The sequence below is a fragment of the Urocitellus parryii genome, chromosome 1 (assembly GCF_045843805.1).
Source record: "Urocitellus parryii isolate mUroPar1 chromosome 1, mUroPar1.hap1, whole genome shotgun sequence".
Lineage (NCBI taxonomy): Eukaryota > Metazoa > Chordata > Mammalia > Rodentia > Sciuridae > Urocitellus > Urocitellus parryii.
Window position 1 is genome coordinate 59,100,932 of NC_135531.1, and position 11,645 is coordinate 59,112,576.

The window sequence follows — 11,645 nt, forward strand, 5'->3', positions numbered from 1 at the left end:
AGAGTTCCCTCCTCTGGAATCTGGGTGAATTTGACTACTGTGGAAGTGACGTTATGTGACTTCCAAGGCGAGGCCACAAAAGGCAATACAGCTTCCACTGATTCTCTTGAGACACAAGTCTGCAAGGAAGATCAGGCCCCTTGAAAAGTTCCATGTTGCTGTTCTAGTCAACCATGTCGACAGGTAGTATCACCTGCTAGAGGTATGAACAAAGACTTCTGCATACAATTCCTACCCTAGCCCTGGGTTCACCACAGACTTTAAGCCACCCCCCATGAGTCCCCAAATACAGTGGTGCAAATGTGTGCCCAAGCCCCTCTGTGTCTTTTGTGAATTCCTGACTCACAGAAGGTCTGTGTATAATGAAATATTTGTTTGGAGCCACCAAATTTGGGGATAATTTGTTACATAGTAGCTTGTAATGTCTTGAAAATTATTTTTGTTCACAGATTTTTATCTAACATGACTGGTGTTTTTATTGAAGCCACCAGGTATTTTAGCTCCTAGATGATGGTCCACTTCTCCTGACCCCTACAGAAATTAGGCTCAGACATTAGCCAAGGTCAATATGTGATTCTGCCATATGTCAATTTAATAGGCCATTAATGAGTGAATTTCAGAGAAATCAAGGAGGACAGAATTCAGTGGCTGTGGGATGAGGACAGGATTTTCAGAGTAACTTCCAAGATGCTTAAGGGCTCTTTGACAACTTGGTGCTGCTTGCCTGGAACAGGCAGTGAATCTGGAAGCCCTACAAGGAAGTATGTTACTCACTTTCAGCTCAGAGCCCAGGGAAGAAAACAAAGTTTTCAGCCTGTTAAAGGGTGGGAAGTACTGACTGTTCCAGAGGAAAAACGAGAAAGTAGCCTGCAGTAGGAAATAAAATCTCCACCAAACTAGGCAGCAGCATAAATCCAACTTGCCCAAATTAAGAGTGGGAATCCCTGACTCAAGCGCAAGGTCAGGAAAGAAGACATGAGCCCCTTCATCAGACTCTGGAAATCCATACTTGAGAAAATGCAAATCTGCCCCAGTATCCCCTATAGTACTCTTCTTTTTAATTTCTTTTTCTTTTCTTTCTTTCTTTATCTTTTTTTTTTTGGCTTGGCCTTTCTTCATTTTTAAATGAAATTCATTTTAAGAAATTCCTACTTATGTGAAGCATGAGAGAATTTTTAAATTCCAGCAGCTCTATTGATTAATAATTGACATACAATACTCTGCACACATTCAAAGTCTATCTATCTATCTATCTATCTATCTATCTATCTATCTATCTATCTATCTATACTGGGGATTGAGCCCAGGGGTGATTTACCAGTGAGCCACATCCCCCAACTTTTTAATATTTTTTTTATTTTGAGACAGGTCTCCCTAAGTTGCTAAAGCTGTCTTCAACTTGTGATCCTTCTGCCTCAGCCTCCTGAGTTGCTGGGATTACAGGCCAGGGCCACTGTACCTGGCTGAAGTGGTAATGACTACTCTGCTGGGATTGCTGAAGAAGTCTCTCTTGGATCAGAGTGGAAACTGAGAGGTCCTATACGAGTAAATTGTTGTTTTCATTCATTTTTTACAGGTCTTTTCTTATCATTCTGGAAATACCTGGGAATTTCTTTTCCCTTTCAAGCATATCTTGTTCATACCTTGACAAGGATGCTGAGCAATGCTGTTTAAAAGTAAGAAGAACCACTGCAGGCCCATTAAGATGGCTACCATAAAAACAAAACCCAGAAAATAACAAAGTATTGGTGAGATGAAGAAAATCTTGGGCACTTTTGGCAGGAATGTAAAATGATAGAACCACTGGGGGAAATAGTATGGTCATGCCTCAAAAAATTAAAAATACAATTACCATGTAATCAAACAATTCTACTTCTAGGTAAATATCCCAAGGAATTGAAAACAAGGAATCAAGGAGATAGTCATACACTCTTGTTCACAGCAGCATTATCTGAAACAGCTAAAAGGTAGAAGTAACCTAAAGCATCCATAAACAGAATGTGGTATATCTATATGATAAAATATTATACAGCTTTTCCAACATCTGGGCGGCCAGATTTTCCAATGGCACACTTATAAACACAGCAGTGGACTGCACAGTAGGAACAATACTGTGAGGGCCTACAGAACAACTAAGACATGACATGGAAGAAACGGGGACAAACAGGCTTTTGAAAAATTGGGTGACAAAGTGGGGAGTGGGGCATACTTCTTACATTGGCAAAAGGAACATTTCTGTTTCTTTTTATTTTGGTGTTCAAGGGGTTGGAACTTGTTTGTAAAGCTGAGAAGAAAATTAGATGAGAAGAGGGTAATTAATGAGCAAAGTTCCAGAAAAGCTATTCTTCTAAAATAATTATCTTTTGAACATTTTCCTTATTGTGATGCACACAGTGATTAATTTTATATAATAACTCAGTATATATATATGCACACATAAAAATATAACAACTGAAATGAAGGTTTCACAAACAATTCTTAGCATTATTATGTCCTGCAGTGATATTTTCTTTTCTATCCTTTTCCTTTTTTATCCTATCCTATCCCACCCCATTTTGTTATGCTCTGCTCTCTGGATGCTGCTCAAAACTCGCTAAACTGATTGTATGATCCAGAATTTTTCCTTGAAATCTGCTTTTGGGAGAGTCCCTTGAACTGATCTTCATACTCAATCGACTCTTCTGCTATTTGTCTTATATATTTGTTCCTTTTTCCTCCTACTATTTTCTTTATTATTAATGTATCCACTAGAGTTTTAAAAAATTACTATTGGGGCTGGAATGTAATTCAGTGGTAGAGTACATGTTTAGCATGCATGAAGCCCTGAGTTTAATCCCTTGCACCAATAAATACATAAATAAATATTAAAACTACTATTTCTTGTTCTTGTTTATTGTTACTATTAAGTTTTCTTCCCCCTTCATATGTTTAATATGCTTATTTAAGTTCTTGATGTCTGTTCTAATAATTGTCTTTCTTTGACATTAATTGTGTTCCTTGTGTATCTTATTTCAGCAAGTTGGAAAGAGCTCATTGTGGAAAATTTGAACAATACAGAAAAGTACCATTTAAATAACCAAACAAAAACCAATAATTTCATGACCCAGAGATAACCAACCTTTTATAGTGTATTTCCTTTTAGTATTCTATTTTTATATATATAGTACATTAAATAATTAAGAAAATGCTGTATGTAATTTTCTATCCAGATTTCACACTTATCATTAATCATAAAATTTTTCCAAATTATTAAACTGTTCACAGACCTAATTTTTTTGATGGGGGGAGGGGACCAGGGATTGAACTCAGGGGCACTCAACCATTGAGCTACATCCCCAGCCCTATTTGGTATTTTATTTAGAGACAAGGTCTCCCTGAGTTGCTTAGTTTGCTGAGGCTTTGAACTGGCGATCCTCCTGTCTCAGCCTCCCCAGCCACTGGGATTACAGGTGTGAGCCACCACTCCCGGCTCACAGACTTAATTTTTAATGATTGGAAAACAATCCATCATAAGAATATGTAGTAATGTATTTCGGTCTTGAGTATATAACATTTCCAATTTTTGCCTCTGAAAAAAAATCACTGCAATGGACATTTTGCACAAAAATGTTTGTTCATATTTCTAGTTATTTCTTTAGGATAGAATACTACAATTAATGGGCAAAAGGTAATAGGCACTAAGTTCCAAGCTCTGTATTGCTGATTGTTTACTAAAAGTCTGAACCCCTTCCAACTTACACAGGCTGAGTATAATTGAGTTCTTACTATCATGCCCACCCTCGTGTGATTTGCTTATTTGATAGTTTTCTTTTTCCTGTTTAGTATGTCTCTGATTAGAAGTGTTCATTCATTATTTAAATTTACCCTTCTGTAAATTTTGGGTTCTGGCCCTTTCCCAGTAGTTTTTTTTTTTTTTTTTTTCTGGGAAGGGTGCCAATGAAAGCTTTCTAGAGAAGGTGCACTTTAGTGGAAGGTGTTGAGGATGCTGTCTGAAAGGGGCTTATGTTTCTGCTTGACTGCAACCAGCAACCCCCCAGCTTATGTTAGAACACTATATGAGAAGAAGTGCTGCCTTGAGGGTAGACATTGAGTTTTCAGTGTGTTTACATATGTGTAGCATAGAAGTGATAATTCTAGGCTTGGGGGCAGGAAGAAAGAGGGTGTGGAAAGAGAGAAGAGAGGAGAAGGAGGAGGAGGAGAAGGGGAAGGGGAAAGAAAGAAGAAGGAGGAGGAAGAGGAGGAGGAAGAAAAGAAGGAAGAGGAAGAAGGGAGGGAGGGAGACAAAAGCTAGTCATTGTGTACATTTTAAATGCACAAAAATAATTACAATTCATGGAAGGCTTTCTCATGGCCTTGTAAGCATGCTTTTCTTTTCAGTGTGTCTTTAGTCAGCTATGTCCCTAAAATCACTTTAGAGAACCCTGTCCTTCCTAAGCAAAGAGATATTCCTTCACAGCCCCTTGGTGAACTGCAAATGGAAAAGAAGTAAATGCACTCTTTCTAGATACAGTACAGGTTAAACATTCCTAACCCCCAAATCTGACACTTTTTGAGCACTGACATGACAACACAAATGGAAAATTCTACACCTGATGTCATACCATGGGTCACAGTCAAAACACAACCCAAAATATTGTACACAATTACTTATGTAAAGCAAATATGAAACACAAATGAGTTTCATGTTTGAGTTTAGGTCCAATCCCCCAGATCATTTTTTATACACACACACACACACACACACACACACACACACACGTATTCCAAAATCTTTAAAAAGCAGAAATCCAAAATATTTCTAGTCCCAAGCATTTTGGATAAGAGATTCCCAATCTGTAATATTATTTCTCAATTCTTCTTATATTAAAATTAACAGATACTGTTTCCAGGAAATTAACTTATTAAATCATGTGAACATAAGAAGATTACAAAGCCACAAATATGCACTCTTGATGGTTTTATGTTAAGGGTAGCTCCCCAAATGAGAAATCCTCTCTGGGATGGAGATGTGTATATTTCATAATTAAATTTGTGATAAAAATAGCTTTTGAACTTTTGACTTTGAGGTACAAAACTTAAACGTGTGCTACTGCAAACCACTGGAATACAGAGCTAAATAGTCTGTGTGGGTGTGTTTGGGAAGGAGGGCTAGTCCAAGCTGACTGTGGTAATGAAAATTCCTGAGTCAGTGTAAATAATTTTGCTGTTATAAAACACAGTTTTAGACCTTTGCTGACATTCTGAATTCTTGAAGATTTCTGAATCCTGTCAGGCCAAGAAACACTTGTTTAAGGAGCTGTTATGTAAGCAAGGGCTGCCCAGTGAGACTGGATGCCACTAAAATATCTTCCTTACAAAGCAATCTCATTAGGGGGCTGGAGGTCTGGCTCAGTAGAAGTGTGCTTGTCTGGCATGTGAGTCCTTGGGTTTCATATCCAGCACTGTACAATATAATAAAGGATGCCGAAAGACCCACCACTGAAAATGGTTTAACACATTCTATCAATAGGATCCCAAGGTTACAATGTACCTATTCTTGGGATCTCTGTCAGACACTCAGAGCCCCTTTCACAGCCATTACTTATTTCAACAGTTGTGATCTTAAAATTAGCTTAGTGGCCTAGTGTGATTTTATACCACCCAAGAATGCTGAAATGGAGAGCAAAAATCAAAGGTCATCTTGGGCCCTTAAAGAGAGTAGGAACTAAGAAAGCATAAAAATGGGGATGGGGTAGGGATAAAGATGAGGATGAACACAATTATGTCTGGAACAAATTCTGGAGGAATCTTAACTCAAACTTTTTTTTTTTTTTAACTGAAGATCATGCACAGAGTCTGAGTCTGACAGTATCAAAATTGTAAATAAATTGAGATTTCAAGCCCAAAAGGGAAACTCCTGCTATGGATAAACAAAATATGGGATATATTCCAATACAATGGAATATTATTCAGCCTTAAAGAAATTATGATATATGCTACCTCATGGATGAGTCTTGAAGACATCAAGGTAAGTGAAACAAGCTAGAGACAAAGGACAAATACTGGGTGATTTCACTTATATGATATACCTAGAGTACACCAAGTCATAGAAAGTAGAATAGTGATTGCCAGGGGCTGGGGATGGGTAGGTGCATATGGGAATGGAGAATTATATTTTAATGGGTACAGAATTTCAGTTTGGAATGGTGGAAAACTTCTGGAATGGATAGTGATAAAGGTTGCACAAGAATGCAAATGTACTTAAGGCTTCTGAACTGTACATTTAAAGTGGTTAAAATGGTAAACTTTATACTATGTATATTGTACCACCCCCTCAAACCTCAAGCAAACAAAAAACAAAGGCCCAGTTTGGGGCCTCATAGAAAGAGAAATAAAGATTCATGCAAACACAAGGAAGGAAGGACAGTGCTAGATGAAGAAATGGAACCTCTAGGGAGACTCCAAACATCTCTCACTTTGGCATGGGGAGCTCAGGAAGCACTTTTCATCTGCCTAATGACTTTTGAGGCTTTAGCCACAGGTACAGAGCAGCAGCAGAAAGACAAGGAAGAGACACAGCCCCAGATGTACACCTCATGCTTACGTTCATGGGTGAACTCCTGAGATTAACCAGGAGTATCCAGATTCCTGCCTCATGAATTTATACCCCTAAGTCTCTGCCAGCCTTCTCCCACCAAAGGAGGACCTAAGCCTGTGGAGGTCTCTGTGGGGAACCAAGGACAAAGGATTGAGGCAGAAGACCTTCCTAAGGGTCTCGCCTACTCCTTGGCTCTGACTTTCATGATCCCCAGTGACCTGGGTTCTGAGGCTCACTCTACTACTGTAGCATCCAAACCCCCTGCGGGGAAGAAAGCAGAACCTACAGTCCAAGGAAACACCTCAGCGACCATCCAGTCCCTGCCGCCTCAACCCTCCAGTGGAAGGGACGCCTCGGAGTCTGTCGGCCCGCTCTTGCCAAACTCCAACTGCGGGGCAGAGTTCTTGGCTGGGGCTGCGGTCCCTGGATGCCCCGGACAGCGCAAGGGTCGGCACGGCTGCTCACAGCCACCAGGGGGCAGCTCTCCCCTGCGCGGGCACCTCGGGGATCCGCGCCACGCCACTCTCCGAATCCACTCGGACAGTGCATACGGGAGTGGGGTCACCAAGTCGCTTTCTTGGCCCATCTCTGGGAAAGTTTTGTGTCTTTTGTGCCAGCTTGAGTGAGTCGGGTGGGCTTGAGATTTCCTAACCGCGGTCGAAAGCTAGGAAAACTCTGGGAAGATAGCCTGGGAGTGAGGGACGAAGAGGCAGTAGGGGAGCGCAAGAGACATTTCATCTTGGATTTCAGCGCTCCCGGGACTTCACGAGATCGGAGCTAAAGGTCGCATACAAATGCGTAGCTTAACTAAAGCAAACAAAACAAGAGGAACGCCCCCAAAGTGGGGCTTTAGTAAAGCTTGCCCAAATCTCTGTTAACATTCTGTCTCTGAAGCGGTCCCTTTGGGTTGATCTTCTGCTCTGACCTTCAGTAAGTGGTCAGAAGGTAATTTGCCACGCTTTTTCAAACGATCCCGGGGAAGAGTCCTTTAACCTGAGGAAGGGGGAGGGACCTGTGGACGAGGTTACGAACCTAATGCAGAATCTATTTCTGGAGCCCTTTTTGGACAGACAAGTTCAGGGCGATGGAAACTCTGAACAGAATGACGGCTGTAACTGATCTTCCAAAGTAATTAATGGTCTACGAACAAAATTTTCCACTATTTCATCTTTAAATCGCCACACACCAGCCCTCAGTGCGGCGAAAATCACGGTGTTTATTTAGATACGGACCGAGGACTTACAAAACTTAAACTTTTTGATGTTAAAAGTGAACTCCTTAGAAAGAACTCCTGACTGTATCAACAAAGCAATGTGATGCCTGATTAATAGTGCTGATTAACGTTGGCTGAGGTTAATGCGGAGCCCATTACAATAATTAAATTGTTCGGCCATATATCAAATGAGAATCAATGAAAAATAATTTATTTAGAATTTTTAGGCATTCTCATAGATCTTTCAAAGATCTATAATAGACTTTATGGGTCATTTGTAAGTGTAATTGGTGGTAGCCATATTCAAGAACAAAAAAAAAACGATTTTAAAAGAAGTCTTACATGGGAGAACAGTTTATTTTTTAGGCTCGGTGATTGATAACAGGAATAACCAAACGTCTCAAAACATGATAAGTAGTTGGTTGATAAAATTATGTATACCAAGGCAATTGGCAATTGTTTCTACAGAAAGCCATTTAATTTTTATTCTCAGTTCTTGGTCATTTAAGTCAAAATTTAAAATCTGAAGGCAGAAGTCCCCATTTTGAAATAGAAGCATTTCAGAAAATGCAAAAATTCAGAAAGTATGGCTGTGAAATGTGAATTTCACAAATCACTAGGATTTTATAGTATCAAAAATAATTAATTTAGGTGCAATGAGTATCTTTAAGATATTACCACATTTGAATGATTTCCACTACCTTATCACCTGAAAAAGAAAATTGAATTGAATAGAGTTTGAGTCTTACATTTAAAATTTTTCGTTTCTTTTTACCAGAAAGCATTTGAAATGTTTAATGAATTTTCTAAAAATGCATTTTAAAATTTGATTTTACTTAAAGTTTTAATTTATCGTTTTAGTTTCTATTATTAAGCCTGCCTGGGTAGAAAAAATGTGTATATGCTATAGTAATTATTTTGAGATTACTGTGAAATGATGACTAGAATGCTCCCTTTTCTGAAACTGTAGCCCCTTTCTCCAATGTGAAAGTTCTTATTAAAGTCGTTCCTAGGTGTAACTTTATGCATGTGTAATTTGGTTTTTCACTAAAATTTTGTATTTCTTTTCTGCATTCAGTGATTGCTTTCTTTATTCCCATGGAATTTGTAAGATCCTCTCATTAGAGTGGCTTAGTTTAGCTGTCAAGTCTCTAGGGCATTCAATTGCAGATAAATGACTAAAAACGCCAGCCTAACAGCATTTTTATTAACAGATGGCGGAAAACAAACGTCTTTGGAGAAGAACCGAAGGGAATGGGTTAAAGGGTCAATAAACAATTATTATCCTGCTTAAACTGGGGGTTTCTCATCAGATTCCTACGGGGAGCTGCTCGCCCATCTAGGGGAACCACGACACCCCAACAGACACTCCCCTCTTCGGAGGACCAGGTAATTGTCCCCCAAAGGAAGGGCTCCTACAGGCATCGAGTGGTCAAATCCTAGAGTTGTGGGAGTGATTCTGAGGTTCGGGCTGAGGGCTAATTGAGAAGAAAACTGGGAACTCTAACTCCTGCTGCTGCCCGGGTGCTGACCGCCAGGGGTGAGCGCCTAATGCAGGTTATCAGCCCCCTTGGCCAGGAATAGAGGGGTCCTCTCTCCTTCCCACTCTTCTCGGTTGCTGCCCCCTCCTGCGGGCGAACTTTCTCTCCGAGCAGAGCTGATTTCCTAGGCTTCCTTTCCCTTCCCTCGGCTGCGCTCTGACGTGCACACCATGTGACAGGCCCCCTTCTGCTATAAGCCGAGGAAAGGTCCGCCCTCTTCTGGACTCAGCCCCGGCCTCGCCGAGCTCTGTTCCTAGACTCTCACGCGTTCCGCGCCCTCCAGGGCGGCCGAGGCTCAGACTCGCCCACCCAGGCCCAGCCACCCCCTCCCCAACTGACGCGACGAGAGGCGCTCTCGGAGGAGAAGGTCAAGTCCTCCGCGCCAGCCGGGTGCACGCGGAGCACCGGGTGCGCAGAAACCGCGCGGTTGCAGAGGAGGCGCAGGAGTTGCAAAGTCGGAGCGCGAGACTCCGCCACCGCGCGGCAGCCCCAGCAAAGCTAGGGCAGCGGCGGCGACCCCAGCGTGGCTCCCCCGGGCCAGGACCGCCGCCCGGGAGCCGGGCCCGGGGGCCGAGGGAGGCCGGAGTCCGGCGCCCCTATGCGCCGCCCCGCCGCCGCGGTGCCACAGCTATGACCCTGAGCACGGAGATGTCCGATGCCTCCGGCCTCGCCGAGGAGACAGACATCGACGTGGTGGGGGAGGGCGAGGACGAAGACGACGAGGAAGAGGAGGACGACGACGAGGGCGGCGGTGACCGGCCCGGGCTGGCTGTCCCCGCACAGCGGCGGCGGCGGCGCTCCTACGCTGGAGAGGACGAGCTCGAGGACCTGGAAGAGGAGGAGGACGATGATGACATCCTGCTGGCCTCGCGGACAGGAGGTTCTCCGGCAGCTCCAGGCCCGGCCCCGGCAGTGGGCACCGGAGCCGGTGGGGGCGGCACCGCGGGCGCGGGCGGCGGCGGTGGCGGGAGCGCGGGTAGCGGCGCCAAGAACCCGCTGGTGAAGCCGCCCTACTCCTACATCGCGCTCATCACCATGGCCATCCTGCAGAGCCCCAAGAAGCGGCTGACGCTGAGCGAGATCTGCGAGTTCATCAGCGGCCGCTTCCCCTACTACCGGGAGAAGTTCCCCGCCTGGCAGAACAGCATCCGCCACAACCTGTCCCTCAACGACTGCTTCGTGAAGATTCCCCGCGAGCCGGGCAACCCGGGCAAGGGCAACTACTGGACGCTAGACCCCGAGTCCGCCGACATGTTCGACAACGGCAGCTTCCTGCGCCGAAGGAAGCGCTTCAAGCGACAGCCGCTGCTCCCGCCCAACGCCGCGGCCGCCGAGTCGCTGCTGCTGCGCGGTGCGGGGGCCTCGGGCGCCGGGGGAGACCCGGCGGCCGCCGCGGCGCTCTTCCCGCCGGCTCCACCGCCGCCCCCTCACGCCTACAGCTACGGCCCCTACGGCTGCGGCTACGGCCTGCAGCTGCCGCCCTACGCGCCGCCCTCCGCCCTCTTCGCGGCCGCGGCGGCCGCGGCGGCCGCAGCCTTCCACCCGCACTCGCCCCCGCCGCCCCCGCCGCCACACGGTGCGGCCGCCGAGCTGGCCCGGACCGCCTTCGGCTACCGGCCGCACCCGCTCGGCGCCGCCCTGCCCGGCCCCCTGCAGGCCTCGGCGGCCAAGGCGGGCAGTCCGGGCGCCTCCGCGCTGGCGCGCTCGCCCTTCTCCATCGAGAGCATCATCGGGGGCAGCCTGGGCCCCGCCGCTGCCGCCGCCGCCGCCGCGCAGGCCGCCGCCGCCGCGCAGGCCTCGCCCTCACCCTCGCCGGTGGCAGCTCCGCCCGCTCCCGGCTCCGCGGGAGGCGGCTGCGCGGCTCAGGCGGCGGTGGGCCCGGCCGCCGCGCTCACTCGCTCCCTCGTGGCTGCAGCTGCCGCCGCCGCCTCCTCCGTCTCCTCGTCGGCCGCCCTGGGGACTCTGCATCAAGGGACTGCCCTGTCCAGTGTGGAGAACTTTACTGCTAGGATTTCAAATTGTTAATAACGCTATGTTAGCGCGCTTGAGAAAGAGAAGGTAGGAATCCCGGCTCCTTTTTTTTTTTTTTTTCCCCCATCTCGGTGGTTTGGTGTTTTGTTGGCTCCTACTGGCCCCTCTCGACCTCGCGCTCCCATTTTCTCGGCTTCGGATTCTCGGATGAGACTTTGGCGACCGCGCGGGCACGCTTTTTGGCTCTGCGGGTCCCTCTATTTATGCAAAGTCGTCCTATCCTGCAGCCCCCTACCCAGACTGGGGAGGAAGAGGGTGCTGGTGGGGATTCTCCTTGTCCAGG

General features: G+C 45.7%; 1 protein-coding gene across 1 annotated transcript; it reads left to right on the plus strand.

Annotated features, from left to right (window-relative positions):
• The first annotated feature begins 9,961 nt into the window (after positions 1-9,961).
• Positions 9,962-11,356, plus strand: Foxd1 (forkhead box D1). Its single transcript, XM_026393286.2, has one exon. It carries the CDS (start codon positions 9,962-9,964, stop codon positions 11,354-11,356), a length of 1,395 nt encoding a protein of 464 aa, XP_026249071.1.
• Positions 11,357-11,645: the final 289 nt, after the last annotated feature.